We start from the raw sequence: 21,845 nt of genomic DNA, 5'->3' as shown, positions 1-21,845 counted from the left end.
TATGGGATTCTCATCCATATCCTAATCATCATCTTCATTGGTTGTAGTCATACAAGAGTGATTTTGATTATTGATAATGTGACCCAATGTTTCGATTGATATTTTGCTAGATTCGACAATGTTGTCCATCATAGAATCACATATCATTAACAATGCCATATTTTCTTTGAGTGAATCAAGAATTTCATAATAAACATGGAGTTCACACCTACAGACAACATCTAAATTTGAGAAAGTTGTATTTCCATGGTCCTACTCATAAGTGTCTCTTGACAACCACCCAAAGAAATTCCATGCTTCATCAAAGTGTTGGGATCGAAATTCACCACTAAACATAGACTCCCCCATTTCTCTTGTATGCAAATTCAAACCCTCATACATCACCTCACACATATCCCAAATCCTAATTCTATACTTAGTTAGAAGAGTGTTCTCAAATCTCTGATAATAATTCCAAAATGGTTCATCATCATTTTGAGGAAAAAAGAAGTTTGTCATTTTTTGGAATTCTCTATAAAAAAAAGTTATGTGCAAAATCCTAGACTTATATAAATAGCACTTACCACTTAAAATAAAGACAAGATAAAAAAAAACCAATAAAGAAAAGAAAAAAAAGAATCAATTAAGCAATTTCAAACTTAAGAAAACTTCAATCAATAGCACAATTTTCCCGACAACAGCGCCATTTTGATAAGAGGTTTTAAGTGTGTCGTTAAGACACCAAAAATCACTTTCCAAACAATATTAATAAAACCTAACAAGAAATTACTAAGAATGTATTAAGGCAAGTCAAGGGTCGATCCACAAGGAAAAAGGGACTAATTATAGTCTACCAAGTCTAAATCACTTAATTGAAGGGTATTTGGGGTTTGAAAAGATTTGGTAACAACTATGACTAGCTAATACCAAGAACTAGCAAATAACACGAGTTTAAATATTAAATAGGAAGACACTAGAGTTAAGGTTCACTAGTAGAAAAACAACGATTTGCGTCTCACCATCTGCGTCGCACAACAGGACAAACATCGCAGAAGACTCATTTGCATCGCATGCAACAGGTAATCGGCGCAAAAGACGACCTATGTGCGTCGTATTTAACTAGTGTGCGACGCAAAACATCTATGTGCGTCGTATGGGCCAAAAATGCGACGCACATAACAGAAGCTATGTGCGTCGCATGAAGCCCACGTGCGACGCAGATAGCCCAAGGTATTTTTAATTCCCCGCATTTATCCCCAAACCCTTAGCTTACTCATCACCTTCCCATCGTCGCTTCAAACACAAAACCCTAATTTCTCCCTCACCTACCTTCATCTATCTCTGTCACCTACCGTCATCTCTCTCACCTTACCTTCATCTCTCTCTGTCACCTACCGTCATCTCTCTCTCTCTCTCACCTTACCTTCATCTCTCTCTGTCACCTACCTTTCTCTTTCTCACCTACCTTACCTTAATCTCTCTCACCTACCTTCATCTCTCTTTCGTATCTCAACAACAAAAGCATTCATCTCCTTAATTTCGTGTTTTCGAATCTCCGACATTCATCTTCTTATTTTCGTGTTTTCGGATCTCCGGCATACAATTCGACGAGTTCTTCAAACAACGAGCACGAACACAAAGAGGAGAGAGAAACGAACTTAAATGACGGTCTTCTTAGTTTCGTGTTTTCGGATCTCCGGCATTCATCTTCTAAGTTTCTTGTTTTCGAATCTAAGGCATACAATTCGACGAGTTCTTCAATTTCGACGTGCAAGAACACAAAGAGGAGAGAGAAACGAACTTGAACGACGGGCTCTGAATTTTGTGCTCAGATTTCTCGATTTTCAGGTATTTTTAATTCACATTTGAAGAAGAACGAGATTTGAAGAAGAACAAGAACAAAATTTGATCTGATTTTGGCGATTTGTGTTTTTTTTTAATATATTTAGTTCGATCTAACAAAGTTCTTTGTCTGCTAGATCTGGTTTTTTGTTTAGGTTCATTTGTTTTTTAATTTCGTCTTTTGTATCTGAATATATAATTTTTGATAAATATTCATCTGTCCAGATTTTTTCGTTACTTAATTTCATTATTTCACTTGTTTAATTATTATCACTTGTTTCTTAATATTTGTTAGATCTCGTTTTTAAATTATTATCATTTGTTTCTTAATCGTCGCAAGGCAGATGTTATGTTCACTTGTTAGATCTCGTTTTTTGATATTTGTCTCGTTTCTTTTTTTAATTATTGGCAAATTTTTTCCTCGAATGCAGTACTAAAGCATTCATGCTTTGGTACTGGGTTTTTTATTTTTCCTATAACGTCATTTGCGTCGCACCTAGTGCCATGTGCGACGCAGATGTCTAATTTGTGTCGCACCCTGTGCTATGCGATGCAAATTCCCCTTATATCCGGCTGTAATTTGTAGTTTGTAGGACTGGGGAGAGCAATTTGTGTCGCACCGTATACAACGTGTGACGCAAATAGCTAAAAAGATTTGTGTCGTTTTCGCATACGACGCAAATCATTTATAGGTCATCTGCGTCGAGACCTGTGCCGTCGGACCCAAGTCCGACGCAAATAGGGGCCCCAGGTCCGACGCAAATCGACCTTTCTCTACTAGTGGTTACTAGTATGAATAAGAATGGACAATGATTGTTAATGCGATTGTGAAGCAAAGGAGATGATTATGCAAGGTTTAATTTTCCTCTAAAATACTCGAGTCCTCTCTCAAATGGTCCTCAAGAGTAATCACTTAATCAATCAATTAAATCCTCTCTCGAATGGTCTTTAGTTAATTGATTAAGAGATTTGATAAATTCGGAAAACCAATAATGAAGGATCCCCTTAATTTCTACCCAATATCTTGGCCTATAAATTAAGTTGATTCTTAGGGATGATAAAAAAAAAGTTCAAATATCGATTTAAGAACATTTGAATCCAAAATACCAAAGCATAAATGTGATCAATATCTATCCTAAGCTCTCAAAACACCAAGATCAATGCATAAACTTCCTTAAAACATCACAATCACATCAACAAAACAATTAAAACCCTAATCCATACTTTCACCCTAACCCTAGATATGAAACTACTCACTAATCATGGATTCTAAGCAATTAAACATAAAATCTATGACTAACCTAAGGATAAACATGATTAAAAGATAATCAAACTAATAGAAATAACAATTATGAGACTATAAGAGTGAAGAACTAATAACAAGGAAGAAAAAGAACAACCACGAAAATAATGAAACCTCAAATTAAATTGAATGAAAAGTACCTTGAATATTATCGAAATCACAAATTATGATTAATTAATCTCAAATCTCAATAAAACTAGAGTGTTTATCTCTCTAGTATAAGCCCTATCAATCACTCTCTAAACTAGAATAAAGCATAAGTTTCAACTAAAACAAAAACTGACGTTTTTAATAAAGCTCGAATTTTTCTTTTCCGGAAACAAATGGTGTGGGCGCACCAAAAGGAGGTGCGGGCACACCACAATCGGGCGCACCTCAGCCTTCTAACTTGAAACTAGAATCTCTCGTCAGATGGTGCGGGCGCACCAAACTTTCTGTTCTGGTCGGACAGTTCAACTTAAAACGAGCATATATAACTTCTTCGTTTTATATCCAAATAAAGCTTATGACCAGTTGTTGGAAAGATATCAAAACGAGCTTTCACCTCCAGCTAGAATTACCTTTATCCGATTTGTAGTTGGAAAGTTGTATCCATTTGAAGTTCCTCATACAAGATTATATGGCACAATGTGCTCCTTTGTGCGAGCGGACATGGGGCATGGTGCAAGCACATCATTTCTCAACGTGTGCTCTATTTTCATTGCTTCGTTTTACCAACTCTATAACTCATATCCATCTTAGGTAGTTCCACCAAATTTAAGAATATAAAACATAATGAAAGCAAATGTACTAGAAATTTGGTCAAAAATGAATGAAAATCTAGTAAAATATCACTATGATCAAGAATGATCAAGTGCATGAAATAGAAGGGGAAATGAAGAAGAAAGAGGGAAGAAAGGGGAGAAAGAGGATCAAAATGAGCTAAAATTACTCTGTAAAGTGCGTTAAAAACGCACTTATCAGTTTGAAAGTAAGAGGTTTTTTGTAGGGAGATTGTATAATTCGTAGAAAGGTTCGTAATATGTTCGTCGAATTTGAAGTGTGTTAATATGAAAATTCATTTTTTAATCTGTACGAAAATTGATCCTATTTATAGCGGAAACAACACTGCACCGCACGCGCCAGCTGGGTTTGACACATGTTTACGTATCAAGACCATGACGCAGCATGCGTTTTGAAAAAGATAAAAACAAAAAGAAACTTCGGGTCTCACGCAGAGAACTGCGCTTGACGCAGGAATCTAAATGAGTCATAAAATCCACGTGTCACGTGTCAGGCGCACCAGCGTGGCTCCTGACGTGCCTTTGCCAGCTTTATTTAAAACGCGTTTTAAAAGATTTATTTTATCCTTTAATTACAGATATCTGAAAATATTTATTTATTTAAAATAGATCAAGTAATTATTGTTAATTAATTAATTGGACTTTTCAAAGAATTGGACTCAAAATACAATTAATTATCATGAATAATTAATTGAGCTTTAAAATAGGACTTTAACACCTTTCGAAATGGTTTTGAATGGTTGTTCATATTGCTCTGCCCTTGGGCCGGACCAATTAAGACCACGGTATGTTTCATCATCGGATCCTTAAATGGGGAGACATGATTATGTGTCTACAATGATAAAATTCGTGCTTTGGAGGATAATGGTACTTGGACACTAGAAGAGCTTCCTCCTGGGAAACTAGCTTTAGGTAGTCAGTGGGTTTATCGCATTAAATATTTATCTAATGGGTTTGTGGAACGTTTGAAATCTCTTCTTGTGGTCCTAGGCAATTATCAGGAGGCAGGTATTGATTATAATGAAACTTTTGCACCTGTAGCTAAAATGACTACTGTTAAGGCCTTCTTAGCTATTATTGCCTCCAAAAATTAGAAACTTCATCAGATGGATGTTCACAATGCTTTTCTTCGTGGTGATCTTAATGAAGAAGTTTATATGAAACTTCCTTTAGGTTTTGAATGTCCTAATCCGAATTTGGTATGTCGATTACGTAAATCTTTGTATGGTTTGAAGCAGGCTCCTCGTTGTTGGTTTGCAAATTTGGTTTCTACCTTGAAAGGCTATGGTTTTCTTCAGTCTTACTCAGATTACTCTCTGTTCACTTATACTAGTGGGACTATGCAACTAAATTTTCTAGTATATGTTGATGATCTTATTATCTCTGGTAATGATTTCGCTGCTCTAGCTCTGTTCAAAGCTTATTTGAGTGACTGCTTCAAAATGAAGGATCTTGGTACCCTGAAATATTTTCTTAGCATTGAAGTAGCTCGCAATACTTCTGGATTGTTTTTATGCCAACGCAAGTACACTTTGGATATTATTTCTCAAGCAGGTCTTCTTGGTGCAAAGCCATTTGGCTTTCTTATTGAGCAAAATCATCACTTAGCGCACACTTTAGCACACTATAGGACTATGCAGCGCCCTACAAGCGCCTCGTTGGCCGCTTGATTTATTTGGTTGTTACTCGCCCTGACTTAGCCTATGCAGTTCATGTTATCTCACATTTTCTGCATGCTCCTCGTCAGGAACACTGGGATGTTGCACTTCGTGTGGTTTGTTATTTGAAAGGTACCCCTTGACAGGGTATTCTTCTACGTTCTGATAGTGACTTATCACTGCAGGGATGGTGTGATTCTGATTGGGTAGCTTGTCCTCTCACTCGTAAATCTCTCATAGATTGGATTGTGTTCTTGGGTGCTTCTCCTATTTCTTGGAAGACCAATAAACAATATACAGTTTCTCGCTCTTCAGCAAAGGTTGTATATCGTTCCATTACTGCTATTACTTGTGAGGTGAAGTGGCTAAAGGCCCTTCTATCTCTTTGTTCTGCAATAGTCAGTCTGCGTTATATTTGGCTCAAAATCCAATTTTCATGAATGCACAAAGCATATTGAAGTTGATTGTCATTTTGTGCGTGATGCCGTCACTGAAGGCCTCATTTCACCCCCTTATGTGTCTACTAAGGCACGGTTAGCTGATACTTTCGCTAAAGCTCTTGGCCAGTCTCGATTTGATTTTTTGTTGTCCAAGTTGGGCATTATGAAACCCACACGTGCTCCAACTTGAGGGAGAATGTTGGAGATAACGTAAGACTATCTTATTATAGATAGATTTTAGTATGTTATAGTTAGATTATAGTTAGATTTCCTTTTCCATGTCGGATTTCTAAACCTCTTGTAAATATATTTTGATGGCTCAATGAGAAAAGGTTAAGCTTTGTCATTGATAATACTTTACACAAATGCAGCCTTAAACCAAGCAAATTTTGCTTTAGGCAACTTTGATGATCCTGAACCAGACCAGCAGCAAGAGAAAAAACTGACAAAATCACATTGACTTTATGTTGCACAGCAACAAAAAAACTACTATGAATTTTATATCATTATATGGCTGAAAGAAAAGGAAATGATAACCAACAATCCTATACATAAAATGTTGGACATATTGGTACAGTACATGGTTCCAAAAAAGGGTACATGTTATGTCATTAGATACAGAAAGTACATAGATAGATATATAAACAAAATCAGGAAAACTATCACTTGTTTCCCCATAGTTCTAGTACAGTTTTTAAATCAGAGGAAACATGATATACTCTGCATAAAATAGGTTCCAAATAAATCTGTAGAAACTTGTAATTGCTTCCTGCAAAATGAAGGTCAAGGTACGATCAGAAATCGAAAGCTGCCTATACAAAAGTAAAATAATCTGCAGCATCAAGGGGGGGGAAGCTAAATCACAAAGGATATGGTCGTAGAGCAAGGTTGAAGGAAGAGAATGTTGTGGAGAGCGTTATCTGGGTCGCAGAAGGTGCATGTTGAACAATACAGTGTGATCTTTTGAAACCCCGAATTTTGAACTATTTTTTATATCTCCACTAGCACTACCACCCCACCCTCCCAAAGAAATGAAGAAGGAAAAGAGAGAAAAGAAAGACAACCGGTTATCACAATCTAGAAGCAGGTATCGTTCATTTCACCCAATAAAAGACATACTACCTCCTTTTCTAAATATATGCACCATTTTCCATTTAGAAATGTTTGATACTACACATGCACCATTTCCCTATTTAGTAAAGTTTCATAAGATAATAGTACTAATAAATATTACTACCCCCTCCTTTAACTACATAATCACATGGGTAAAAAAGTAATTACAACGCTCTCTCCTCACCCTTGTGCCAAAAAGAAATAGTGCATGTATTTAGAAATGGAGGCAGTAAGTAAGAACCTCTTTCAATAAGATAGTAAATTAGATAGGCGTGGGCATGCTGACGGTCAAATTTGAAGCATACCAAAATGTAGGACATCACTGTAGAATGAGAGTATAACATAGCCATTTCCAATAGATTTGTACGAAAGAATAAAAATAGGGTTCCTATTCTGAAATATCCTATGAACAGGGTTAGCTAAATAGCTAGTCTATGGCAGTGTACCTCAATTGCGGTAGGAAAATATGCTACTTGCATGTACCAATTCGCCGTTTTTAGATTAGAGTTTGCAGGGGGGTTTAGCAAATCAGGTAATACTAGCTGAGGTAAAAGCACACCCTTTCCTGCTGGTCCAGCACTTCTTGGAAAAATGAAACTGACTGAGGACTTTACAGGGTGGATTCCTTTTAGCTTCATTGGAGACTTAATTTATATTTCCCATCACGAAGATCTTATAAGAATACCATCGCATGTACGACAAACAGAATCATATTGGTTTTGCGGACTTTCTCTTCATCATGGGGAAAATTTGACAGCTCTACTATTCCATTCAATCTTATTTATTAAGGGTGCGTTTGGTTAGAGGGTCTTAGGAAAGGGTAAGGGAATCAAGTGAATTGATTCTCTTACTTGTTTGTTTTGTCAATTCAATGATTCCCTTTACCCTTCCCTTACCCCCAAACTCCTCTACATCCTTTCCCCACCCTACCCCAAGGTTTCACTTACCCTTACCTTGAAACAACATTGACCACTTTGTTGACCACCAACACCACCCTAGCCTAACCGCCAACACCACCCCAACCTAACCGCCAACCACCGTCACTTCCTTCACCAAGACCACCAGCACCGACCCAACCCACCCGCCAACACCCCAACCCCAACCACCGTCACCCCTCCACCATGACTGCAAGCACCACCCCAATCCACCCACCGGAATCTGTTCACCACCCCCCGAAACCCATACCATCAACCATGAAAACCCACCCACACCTATCACCACCGAAAAAACCACCCACCGCCACCAAAAAAAACCACCCACGAGACTAGATCTACACGAGAACGTAAGGAGAGAGAGAGAAAATTAACCGCCGGCGTTCAAAGACGGAAGGAGTGGCAGCGGCAGCGTGCAGATCTTCATCGTTCGCCGGCGGAAGTTTTTCTCTCTTTCTTTGCCACCAACAGACCACCACATATGGGCTCAGGACAACGTTGGTGAAGGTAGAGAGGATGGGAGGGCAGCCGCGAAGAGGGGAGGGGGACGACGGCGGCGAAGCGGAGAAGCGGAGAAGCGGAGAAGTGTGGTGGGGGTGGTTGAGGGAAAATATGTGGCGGTAAAAATTTGGGGTGGTGGTGGTTTCCCTTAGACATTTTAAACCAAACAATCTACTAAATCTAAGGGTTTGGCTTTCCATTCACCCTTTTTCCCTTTCTTAAACCCTTTTCTTTTCCTCTTGGTGAACCAAACGCCCCCTAAACTTCATTCATTTTCTGATCATTCGAAGAGTTTAATTTTCAGAAGTAGCACATTTCTGCAAAAGAAGACCATAGCAATGCGGTGGAAAGCAGAATCAGCCGGTGCCAATCCTAGTATACCAAAGAAGGTCCTCCTCCATCCCTTTCTCAGAATAAAAGGAGGGTTTAAAATCCGCACTTGACCTGAGAGTCCCATCGCCATACTTTTGCTGCTGAAAGCTCCCAATCACTCTTCGCTCTATATGAGGGGTTTATTCAAGAGCAGGCAAGAAAGATTATGAAATGTATTTAACCAAGCTAGGAAAAGAAATGGGTAGAAACCTCCAGGAAAATCCTATTCTATTCTATAGTTCGGGAGGTGGTGAAATAGAACGACCAGTTCTGAAAGACTAGTTTTTCATTCCAGTATTCAGAAATTTTATATTCTCTATCTTGGATTGCATCATCAACAAGTGTATCTACGACTTCTAGAACCACGTCTCCAGTTTGGTTATCTTAACGAACCCCCCCACCCCCCCTCCCCCAAAAAAGCTCAATCATAACAGATTAATAACTCTTTAGCTCAAAATGAACCAGCCAATGCCTTCATTCGATACAAAACTGTGACAAACATTTCAAATCCATTCTCCTGGCAGTGAATTTTTCTAGAAGACCTCGTTTTCTTGAATATCATTTTATAAAAGAATGAAAAGGTTTTTTCCATGAGTTGGGAAATGAATTACCATTAGTCTATTAGCCCCATACCGTGAGGAGAGGATGAAAAGAATCTCCAATAGACAAGTAAAAAAAATGGAATACATTCTTAAAAGAGTGCCAAGAGAGATCTTGTGCCACTCCACCATTCATATGAAACTGGCATACTTAGGGTTCCCGGACATGCCAAGAATCCTCTTGACAGAGAAGTGTGTCTACGGGAACATGGGCACCCCTTTATCTGAGGGGACACACCGAATTTAGCTTCGCCAAAAGGAGAAGTTTGGCACACAAAACAGTGTGCTGTTTTTCTTGTCATTATGGGGTGAAGTTGACATGTATACTATTAAATTCTATACTATTCATTGAACTTCATTCCTATTCTGGTGAAAAGTTTGAAGAGTTACTTCAATTTTCAAAACCAGCACACTTCCTGCAAAAATTATCAAACCCTAGAATTAAGGAATCCTCACTTTTAGCTGAGGATATGTTTATGTGGATCATGAATCTTTTACATGGGGATTCATACGACTTCTCTATGAAAGCTAGAAGAAGGGACTCAATCAGAAAGGCCAACACTAAACAAACAAAGATGCTAATTTCATCTCCACGGATGTCATATACATTCCATGACAGGCTCGAACAATCATGGAAATCAAAGTAACTCGACTCTAGCATAAAATAAACAAAACAATAGAGTATTACCTTGGAGTAATTAGCTTGGTCTAGCAACCATGTCTGAAACAAAGATTAACAAGTAAACAGATAGTTCACATCAGGGTCCAGAATCAGATACATTGTAAATATGATGGTTATAGATATGCTGTTAGACTCAAATTACATTCAACCCATGTTAGATAGTCTGTTCCTTAAGCTTAAACCATTACAGGATACTAAATCCAAGGGGGGAGACTTGTTCGATTTCATTGGAGGAGCCAAAAACACATAAAATTTTGAAAAAGATAAACAAATACAAGACTTGCACGTCTCAGTTGGACATTTTTACCCTAGTCCATGTAACAATAGATTCAACTCAATTTGTTTCTGTTCACCAACAACAATAACAACCCAACATGGATCCTGCACTTTCACCAGGATTTGGGAAGGACTATATCCATAAAATAAATAAATAAAACCATTATTTAAGGAAGAGACTCACTAATGTTCACATTGGCTAGCTTTATCATCGATATAAGAGGAAGTTATTGTAAAGCAAAGTATCCCTAAAAATTAATATGATATTCCATAATGATAATGATTGAACTGTCATCTAAGATTGTATCCTAGCTAGCACCATCATTATAAGCAAATACCTGGAAAATCAGACCAATTGCCAAAATGGTGTGTGTAGGTATCATCAAGCTGCGCCTGAATGCCTGCGCAAGAAGCAAAGTACACATGTTAGCAACTGAAACTAGGCCATTTAACAGCACATTGCAACTATCTACAGACAAAGCCTAAGTTTAGCAAAAATAAAGTGAGAACAAACAGCATAAGAATATAAGTGTATCTCACCTCAGGAAAGTAAATAGCAGCAGCTATAGACCCAATATAGTTAACTAGCAAAAGCCCAGAACCAAGCAGTGCAATATTTTTCACCCCAAGCTTTGTCGCTAGGGTTGATATCTGAAACCTGTAAAAGCGATTTGTTACACATATTTATAATTTGGAGGAAGTCCTAGAAATATACAAAAGGAAAGCATGTTATTAGAAAGACTACTTACTATCTTACTAATTCATCGCGACATTAAGCATTTCATAGTACATGCAGGGAAACTATTGGAAAGAGAAGCTGAGCTTTTCTGTTCTGTTTCACTTTTTAGCACTCTCAAGTTGCCAGAGAAATGAGAGCGACGGGTAGTTGTAAACCCTATGATGTACTAGCAGCGTAATATATTACACTTTTCATTTCTTCAAAGTTTTGATCTTCCAGTTTTCTTTTTATTCAAAGGAAGTTGATTAAAAATAGAGCAGATATCACCACAGCAAGTTATCATACTACTACAAGATATCAGTAATTGTTCAAAAGATCACAAATGTCCAATAATTTAGATTAACCCACCTCTCCAACTGAATTTCAAATTTTACCAACTCCTACAGTCTTTGCTTTTTTGTAGAAGGAACATGGAAGTGATACAAAGACCAAGAAATAATTACAAAAAAAAGATGGCAGAAGCAGGCCTTACTTCCGATCACCTTCCACATCTGGGAGATCTTTTGTTATGGCAATGACCAATGCAAACAACGTCACAAATGTTGTGATGAAAACCACAGGATAACTGCATATCAAAACCACAGTAACAAGTGAATAGATATCTGGTTAGTTCAATCACGATGGTGCATGTGCAGATTGGAAGAATGAAAGTTCATCTAGTAACACATTTGAATATATGAGTCATCTCCAAAGGAGCTAGAAGATTCACCATTGAGTCAATTTTGGTTTTGCGGTATAAAAGACTCAATGAAAATGCATTCAGTAACTGTTTGGGCTTCTCATTCATCATCAAATAGCAAGGGCTCCATACATCCAACCCCCAACCCACCCTATGTTTGTAATAAACTGAGAAATTGTGCAGTGAAGTAAAGAAGTAGATGATGATATTTGATTGATGGAAATGCAAATTACAGAAAAGAAAAGGATAATTGCCAAGTTTTCGAGTGACTTGGTCACACTCCCAAAGCTAACCACTAAAATAAACTTCTCAATATGTTCTTGATGATCTTTTCTCTCCCTAATCTCCTCTATTTATAGTCTACTTGCCTTATTACCCACGCTAACATATTAAATAGAGTATATTACTAAAATACCCCTGCCCCTTAGGCTAGTCTATTACAATGTTACTCAGACTTTACTTTTGTGAAACACAAGTGACAAGTATATGACTCACTGACTTAGGCTTTGTTCTTTTGGACTAAATTTGTCTAAACTGAATTGAACTTAATTTGTCTGAATTGAACTGAACAAAATTGAGTAGGATAATATTTTTATGATCGTTGATAATGATAATAATAATAATTATTATTATTATTATTATTATTATAATTACTATTATAATAATAATATTAATATTAATACTAATAATATGCATAATAATAATATTCTTACGAATTGAGTAATATTAATAATGACAAGTAAAATATTAATGATAAGAAGTAATTATTAATAATATTAATGATAATTAACTATATTAATCTATCAATAAAAATAAAAACAATTACATTACGTTACTAACAATAATAGCTATATTAATCAAATACCTATAGTAATGATAATACTAATAATAATATGCATAATATGTATAATAATAATATTCTTATTCAACAATCTATCTTATGTTGTTAAAAAAATATAGATTCAATAAAAAGACACTTCTACAGTTTTACTATTCGTTTTTTAATCTTATATTCTTATTACAATATGAATGCTTTTAATGTTGGTTGGTAAGGTTTTAATACATTGTTGGAGAATTTAAATCCTAGTCACTATTGAATAAATAATAAAAGTGAAATAAAGAGATAATTCAAAATGTAACACGTATATATTCCACTTATCAAATCAAAGTATAATAAAGCCTTAAAATAGATTCACTTAAGGTAAGATGAATAGAAAAGTGGTAACAATAGACTGCTAAGTGCTAACAGTCAACAAAGCAATCCCAGAAATATCCTAAAATATTTGACAACTCCTAATTTCCTAACAACCCACTAAGATCATATTCCAACATATACTATCATTCTCAGTGCTCCTCTCTCTAATGCCAGCTCCCTCTTCTTCTATCTTTCAAATTTGAAGAGGTGCTCTTCTCTCTTTCAACGTTCAAGAATCTCCTCTCTTCTAAGGTAAGGTTTATCAATTTCTCAATCATTTTGTTGTGTATTTTCGTTTAATTTGCTCGTTTATTATATCTATTCAATTTCAAAATCATCATAGCATCACGCGTGACATAAAATTTTCGAGATTGTATATCTTTGCGCAATATGAATCTTCGTACAGGAACATATAACAATATCAAAACACCGATTCCCCATGCTAATATCAACAGCAATGAAGACAACACCCATTGTTTTGTTTGATAATTGACGAAACTCTCCTCCATTTCCATTTACAACACCCATGAATTTCTTCTAATAGTGTTTGGTTCCAAGGGAATTATATATGCGCTAAGAGTTGTGTCTTGACATCTTTTGATTTGTTTGTTTGTTCATTGGTTTATCTATGAAAAACATTTCCAATTTGTATTTTTTTTTTCAATATTTTGCAATTTTTGGATGATATTCCGTTGTCTCCTTTATATTAGAGAAGGGTGTTTGGGGTTATCCTTTCATCCAAATGCCGACAAATGAGCGTATTTTTGCTGGGATTGTTATCTTTGAGTGTCAATGTTTTTGTTTTTTTAAAGAGGAATGATATTCAATTCATGAAAGATCAATTCATGAAAGATCAAATATTTCAAGAAATGCTACAAATTGCTATCTTGTTGATATATTGGAATTGGTCCGCTATCAAGTAATTATTTTGTTGCTATTGAAACTAAAGATATTGGGCTGTTGGATTTGTACCAACATGTGATATTTGGGTTCATGAATTAATAAAGATGATGGAAAAACGAACAAGCTCGGAAGAATATCATGGTCAGACAATCTATCGGGACAATTGTTGACTATTCTACTTGATTAGAAAGAAAGAGGATCTAGCAAGTATAATTGGGCAAATATTGTCAAGATTTTTGATTTAAAAACGGACTTAAAGCATAGTGGAAAATAAGTGCAAAATCATCATGGTGACAATATAAGGCTTGGATGGACTTACAAAATATGAGTAGCATAGCATATAATCCTCAAACTAAAGAGGTGGATGTTCAATAAACGTGCCTAGAGAGGCGGGAAGCATTCTTAAAGGTACGAATTTTTTCCCTATGTTATTATACATCCTTAATGTTATTGATGGTAATTCTAATTCTCATACTTGGTTATTCATTGCAGAAGCATCCTAGGTATAGCTTGGTTATAGCTAAGAAGGGACTACCCAATGTCGAGAACATGAAAAAACTCTTCTCTAGTGTGTCAGCACATGGTGTTGGTGGTTGTTTTACTCAAGAAATGGTTGAGGAACAAACTTTTTGTCTAAAGAGGCGGAGGCCGACTTAACTATCGTAAATGAAGGGTCCAAGGATACTGACGAATACTTGAGTGGAGGGAGCAGTCATCTCTTGTGAAGAAAGTAAATTCCCTCCCCCAAAATCAGTTGTGCAAAAAGTGACACCCAGAACCTCCTGCAAACGGCAAAGTGAAGAGACCATTAGTTCTTCAGAACCCAAAAGAAGGCGAACTAGTTTCAACGATGTTATTGAGTTACTATTGGGGGTTGATGTTAGTTCATCTACTGCTCCCGCGCCTTCAAAGGCTCTATTGGTTAGTGATGCTCTATCAAATATGAAATGGGTGAAGAGCAAGGCAATGAGTACTTTGTGGATGCTATGAAGTACTTCAATGATGAATTGATGATATGATGATCAGAGGTAGTATTTTCTATAAGGAGGTTTGGACATGGCATATTGCTTTGAGTAGCTTGTTGGTGAGTTGTTGGTCTTATGCTTGGATGTCTAATTTATTTTTATTTGATCACTGTTTTGTGTGTTTTAATTTGTGTGACTTTGGTGCCAAACTTTGATATATTTTTGTGTTTGTATTTTATGATGTAATATATATGTCATCTCTTCGGATGCGGAACTTATGTTTAAATGTTTTTATCACATGTAGAATGGATGATCATATGAAACGTGCATCTACAATTGTTGTGTTAGAAGAATTAAGGAGATCACTTGAACAAAGTGAATCATCGAAATCATCAACAAGGATTGTAATAACAACAATAATACTAATAAAAGTGGTAGACTGAACTGAATTGAATTTCCATTAATTCAGTCCAAAAGAACAGAGCCTCAATGTCCAAGTCCAACCAATGAATTTTTCGCATAATTCTCATCCAAAAAAAGTCAAATGTTGATACCATGTCAAAGTGACATACAGTAAAAGTAGTAGTTTGCAATGAGATGAAGTGTACAGCACTATAAGTAACAAAGGCCTGGCCTTGCGTGAGACTGTTCCTAAAGGTTTTGTGATAGTGTGAGTATTGATGTTGGAGAGAAAATCATTAGACATATAACATCAGGCCCCTATGAAAAACCATATGAGTAAACCAATAATTTCAAATGCAGCTGCCACCCTAAGTTTTCTTTATGCCACCAAAAGAAATCCACAGCAAGTTGATAGTAACTCTAAGGAGATCAGCAGTAACATTTACTATCTACTAAATCTTCATACTACAGATTACAGAAAGCTATTTTGCTATCAATATTCTGGATTGGGATGACAGAACGATATGACACAGTTTTCTAACACACTCAATACGTATATCATATCAAACTGCTATTGATATTCACTGTTTCAATCATGATTCAGGACAAGAACAGCATAATCAGTATATGAAATCTCTCTGTTTCTTCTACCTAATTATAACAATAGCAGGCTCACGTGTAATCAAAATTATTCTTTTGAAAAAGAAAGACTCACCTCCACTCAAATGGAAGTCCTAAAGCTGCTCTTGTGGCATAATATACACCAAAATTAAGAAGAAATCCACGAACCTGAAAGGTAATTCTGCATCATCTTTATAGCTGCACTGCAAAGTTCATAAAGTAACCAAAGCAGAAATATCTCTGCTATGATGAATCTGCTTATGCAGACACCATCCTCGCAAAAGGTATCGCGATAATTAACACTTCCATTTTCAAATAATTAACCATACAAGGTTTAAATCTTGGAGAAAGTATATGAGTTGAAGATCTACAAGTGTGAAATATGGAGCCGAGAAAGCAAATCATATGATCGGAAGGAAAAAGAAAAAGAAAATTTTGTGAGTAATAACCTTACGAAACAAGTTTTTGCAAAACTACCTTATATAAAAGATGTAGGAAGAAACTATCTTTTAAAGTAAAAAAGTTGTAAGAAGCTACCTTTAGCCGGATTTTGACCTTTTACCTACTTTCCAGTGTTAACTTTCTAAGCAATTTTGTTCCCCCCCCCCCCAAATTTTCACCCACATTTTTCATAATCCTTTGAAAAATGGTGTTAAAATATGGTTGACTTTCGGAGAAAAAAAAAATTGAAAAAGAAGTAAAATAAAAGGGGGGGAAAATATCAAACGTCGAAAAAAGGTGGTCAATAGCCAGCCAAAGGTAAATTATGCTTTATAAGGTAGTTTCTTACAACATTTTTTTATCAAGTAGTTTTTGAAAAAAAAAAAATCATTTTTAAAGGTAGCATCTGAAACTTTCCAAAAGAAAACAGCATAATATTCAATTTTTATGTATTTCCAATGTCATTCAACAATGCATACTTACTAACTTCCATTTTGCAATAATATTAGGGAAAAAATTAATTTGATGGTCCTCCATGGCTGTTTCTGTGCACAAATACTCAAAAGGCCATTTACTTGCAAAGAGTAAAGACATCTTCACTGTGAAGAGAGTGGTAACAAGCAAGTAGCAAGAAATTTGGAAATTCTAGTGCAAGAAGAAGACAATGGTGGATACAAAGACATACCGTTGCAATTATGAGAAATGCTACAACAGGAAATCGCTTCATTCTAAAAGGAGGAACAGAATAGATGGTTCCAAGAAACAATCCCAGGCAATATAAGGATGTTATGAAAGGACCAAAGTTTGATGCAACAATGGAAAGTCCAGTGACAGCAAAAAGCAACACTAGCACCCATGCAGATCCAACTGAAAGATCCCCTGCTGCTATAGGTAGATAAGGTTTGTTTACCCTGCAAAGAAAAATTGACAAACACAAGCACTATTTCAACGGTAACAATGACTAGGAAATCCAAGTCCTTCAATAATAACACAATTGACATCGTCACCAGACAACAAATAATCACAATAAGGGTGTGTTCTCTTCTCTTTAAAAAATAAGTTTCACGAATGATCAGGTCTAATCAGGTCCTCAGGGATGATATGCAATCATTTGTAAACATCAGGTAAATTCAGGACTAATTAGATTCAATCAAGTCTAATAAGTTCGGTGTAGATAAGTTCAGGTGAAGAAATAGCCTCCTAACACAAGTGCGATGTTTTATATACGATGTTATTTTTTCCATAACCTTCACAAAACACAGGGACAAATGTGAAGTGCACTGCAGATCATTCTATATTCCTAAGAATTCTGAAATAGAGGACATGCATGTTTTTGTTATGTGTGTTTACGTGTGTGCATACCACATTTGGAATAATTATGAAGTGTATGCATAGAAGTATGCCAAAAACACGTGGTCACCAAGGGCTACAGCATTTAGAGTTTCCAGGTATAGACAAGACCTACGAGGGCCAAATCAAAAGCTTCACATCATGAGTTATACTTTTCCAATATTGGACCCGGCAAACTAAGAAGATAATCAAGACCTTCCCGGTTTAATTTACCTTTTTACATCAGAAAATCAATAAAGAAAAGCTGCAAGTCATAGGCACACATAAGGAAGGTGTCTGTTGGCATTTGCATACAGGTTCCAGAAATAATTAGCCTCTTAAACACCATATATATAAATTGCAAACCAAAGTACATAATATCACAACTGCAATTGCATACTTATCAATACCAATATCGTAGATTTGATTAATGCCCACTATATAGCCATTCCCGCATATCAGAGCAACAAGACCAGAAACTGCCTTCAACACTAAAGACCATCTTATTAAAGTTGGATTCTCAATCAGAGCTCTAGCCACCAAAGCACTGTCAGAAAGAATGACAGAAGAGCAGTTAGGTATACCTGAGATCCCTCCATAAGAAGAAAGAATGACGGAAAATGCAGGATTAGCACAGAAACAGCTTACAAGGAACCTAGAGTTGTTCCGCGAATAGTATGTGGCCTTAGGAATCTCCAAAATGCATCTCTGAATTCAGTAACTTTGCTTATAACTGGATCGGAGCCAGCAGCTCCAGCTTGTGCACAAGCCTAAACAATACTTTAATCAATAAAAAGTAGCACATACTGAACAAAGTGATATATGCAGCTGAAAGCAAGTTGTATGAGAGCACATAAGCTTTATATAACAATGATAATAATCTTCATTGAGGACATTATGCCAATCCAGGTATTTAAGGGCCTGGAGTAGCAAATATCTACGAAGATATAAAATTGGACAGATTTTCCAATGAAAATAATCAAATATCAGATTCAATTATATAATCGCCTCACAGGAAAAAAAAAAAAAAAAGAAAAAAAAAAAGAAAGAAAGAAGTGTGTGATTACTGATTACTGGTACTTCTTTGGCTCTCGCTCATGCATTCTCAACTCGTGTTTATTTATTGTTTGCTGACATGTTGGATTTCCAAGGAGAACCAAAATGAACAGAGAATTGGGTTTAGCTTAGAAAACTATTGAGCCACATGTTGTGCACATATGAGTTTTCCCATATTGGAGAAGATGAGAGATATCAAAAAATTTATTATCTAGAAGGGCTACTTCCCCATTGCCAATAGGTTTCAGGATGGAGCCTACTATAGTGCTCTAATTCTAATGACGGTCACATGTCCGGGGAAGAACCAGCCCTAAGTTGTACAGATATGAGTTGTCCGAAATTGGAGAAGAGGAAAGATATTTACTAACTTGAGCTACTCCACCACTGCTAATAAGTTTTGGGCTCCGTTTGGTAGGGCGTAAAATATTTTCAGTGTAAAATGATTTTCATGGAAAACAATTTACAATGGAAAACACAATTCCAAAATTAGTTTTCCGTTGTTTGGTTCGATGTAAGAGAAATGATGAAATGAAAGGAAAATGAAAGGGAAAGTAAAGAGGTAGTGAGAGGAGTGTACAAGAGAGATAAGGAAAATAGTTTTCCCTTCATTTTGAAAGGAAAATGGTTTTCCATCATTGGGAGATGAATTTTACCCCAAGGGAAAATGGTTTTACACTCTTTTGCCAACCAAACAATGTAAAACTGAAAATAGAGGAAAACCGTTTTCCGGGAAAACGTTTTACGCCCTACCAAACGGAGCCTTGATATCGAACATCTTTTGGCTTTGTAAGGGGTCCCAACTCTCCTCATTCATGACTATCCCAAGCACATTTTTAAATTCTATAAACTCCGCATAAACAATTAAAAGGACAATCACAACCAAGCAAGAATTCACCTCTGCCTACAACCAAATACCAATAGAAGTAGACAGAAAGCAGAGCTTGAGACTGTAAAGTAAGCCACCCAATGCAAATGGCAACAACAGATACAGCAAAAAAGATCTTATAAGTCATAAATCATTCAAGCACAAATGCCTTGTCATTTTGTAAATATAATCAAAGGAATATAACTACCCCAAACCCAAATTCAAAAGTTCTCACAATTCCTATAAGCTGCTAAAACTCTAATATGTGATCAACAACTTTATCCAATGAGACATACACAAGACATAGTCTTTGTATGCAACCCCAATACATATTGCACAACCCATATATTTCCAAATGGTATAATTGTGTCCCCCTAAATTCCTTATCATTTTAAAGCTATCGACAAACTAGGAAGGGTTGATTTCAAAACTTCAAGTTGGCATAGTTTTGGGTTTCGAGTCATAAATTTTGTTGAAAACCCAATTCATTCCTTAAACTTTAAAGTCAGTTCAAATTTAATAACTGAACCATGATCACAACAAAGTACCCAAAAATGAATACTACAACAAGTTACATAAATTTGATAAATTGAGCAATGCTACATAGAAAAAGATACGTAAAATGGAGATTACCCGGATTGAGAAACGGGTCGGAGAGTTGGAGATGGTAATGCTGGGTAATTTGTAGCATCTCAAGCGAAGTGAAGACAAGTTTCTATGAAATCCCAGAGAAATTTTGGAGGAATTTTGAGTGAGAAAAGGAGAGGGGAGAGAGACAATTCGGTTGGGAAGGTTGATGGAAGAAAATTGTTGAGGATGAGTGGAAGTGGATGAACACTGTAAGAGCTCCATCTTGATTTTAGGAGCAACACGTTGGCCAGTGAATATAGGAGAGGATATAGTATTTCAAAGATTGCAGTGGTGGGGTTTGTCTGGAGGGCTTCCAAACACTAAAGAAAACTAGCCCCATAATTAGGGCGGTTCAAAGTAAGGATGGCAAAAGTTGGCATATTCTGATGAACCAACCTAAACTAAACCTGAAATTTCAGATTTGGGTACATATTTTCGACTCGAAATAAAAAAATCAGTTGACCTAACTTGATCTTAAATCTCGGCGGATTAGGTTCAAATTGATTTTTGAACCTCGAAAAACTCCGAACAATTTGATTTGGATAATGCGGGTGGAGTATATAGAAGCGAGTGAAACTCCATCACCGATTCATTGACAATCCTACTTGCTAGGCTCAACCTTAAAATCAGGCTAGAGAAATTTGTTGGAGCCCGAGCTCTTTTCAAGGAGTTCACTCATGGTACACCCGGGTGTACCATGAGCATGGTACACCCAGGGGTATTTTTGTAATAAATTAGAATTTCAGGTGCTCATTTGATACCAAATTTGCTCATATGGAAATTTTGCTCATTTTGCTCATTTTGCTCATTTTGTAATAAAAGTGTTTGCTCATTTTCTTAAATGAGTAGAAATGTTTGCTCATTTGTTCATTTTGCTCAATTGATCATTCGCTCATTTTGCTCAATTGATCATTCGCTCATTTTGCTCATTTGGAGAAAATAGTCTTGGGTGTACCATGAGCATGGTACACCCAGGTGTACTATAAATATTCTCCTTTTCAAGTCGGGTTGGCTCGTATAAGACTTGACGAACTCTAATTTCTTCATTGATATGTGAAATATAAAAATTTCCCATAAAATAAAACCCCTATAAATATATTGAATTGATATTCGACGTCCAATAGTTCTTACTAATGCCCTCCATTGAAACATAATAGTTTCATATTCTTTCATCAATTGGTTATTTTTCTTAAACTATGTCATCGGCAAGTGATTATCAAGTAAAGTTATTTTTCAAAATATATTTACAATTTCCTTGAAAGTTTGATTTTTTTTAAACACTAAACATTTTAATTTGTATAAATAACAAGAGAAAAATAATAAATCATCTATAACAAGTTACAATTATTTTTTTCACTTATATTTTTCACTATTGAGTAATTAAATATACACAAAATATATTAAACATGTGGATGAATGGTTATATAGCACCACCTAAATCCAACCTGATCCGTCACCCATTCCACCCATATTCAAATATTTCGAATTTTTATTTGTTTTCAAAAATTTGCTAAAGTGATAATTAGATAATTCATATAAAA

The 21,845-nt window shown here is 36.0% G+C and overlaps 1 protein-coding gene and 1 long non-coding RNA gene across 2 annotated transcripts; one reads left to right on the top strand and one right to left on the bottom strand.

The window, feature by feature from the left end:
* Positions 1-6,534: 6,534 nt before the first annotated feature.
* Positions 6,535-20,614, bottom strand: LOC104906725 (homogentisate solanesyltransferase, chloroplastic). The gene is made up of 10 exons (XM_010695520.4): positions 20,308-20,614; positions 18,402-18,523; positions 18,154-18,300; positions 17,110-17,335; positions 16,078-16,151; positions 11,691-11,783; positions 11,020-11,137; positions 10,818-10,880; positions 10,210-10,242; positions 6,535-6,773 (listed from the first exon to the last, which is right to left on the bottom strand). Exons 1-10 carry the CDS (start codon positions 20,524-20,526, stop codon positions 6,699-6,701), a joined length of 1,170 nt encoding a protein of 389 aa, XP_010693822.3. The 5' UTR covers positions 20,527-20,614; the 3' UTR covers positions 6,535-6,698.
* Positions 13,107-15,483, top strand: LOC130590644 (uncharacterized). The gene is made up of 2 exons (XR_008968483.1): positions 13,107-14,403; positions 14,488-15,483. It is a non-coding gene; the product is annotated as an uncharacterized LOC130590644 (long non-coding RNA).
* Positions 20,615-21,845: the final 1,231 nt, after the last annotated feature.

This window comes from Beta vulgaris, chromosome 3 (genome assembly GCF_026745355.1).
Source record: "Beta vulgaris subsp. vulgaris cultivar EL10 chromosome 3, EL10.2, whole genome shotgun sequence".
Classification (NCBI taxonomy): domain Eukaryota; kingdom Viridiplantae; phylum Streptophyta; class Magnoliopsida; order Caryophyllales; family Amaranthaceae; genus Beta; species Beta vulgaris.
This window is presented reverse-complemented; position numbering and strand designations above follow the sequence as displayed.

Coding starts and splice junctions, on each gene's coding strand:
- LOC104906725 (XM_010695520.4), bottom strand. CDS start 20,526: ATGGAGCTCTTACAGTGTTCATCCACTTCCACTCATCCTCAACAATTT. Junction 16,152..17,109: donor CATTTCTCATAATTGCAACG/GTATGTCTTTGT, acceptor ATTACCTTTCAG/GTTCGTGGATTTCTTCTTAA. Junction 11,784..16,077: donor GGACTTCCATTTGAGTGGAG/GTGAGTCTTTCT, acceptor TTTGATATGCAG/TTATCCTGTGGTTTTCATCA.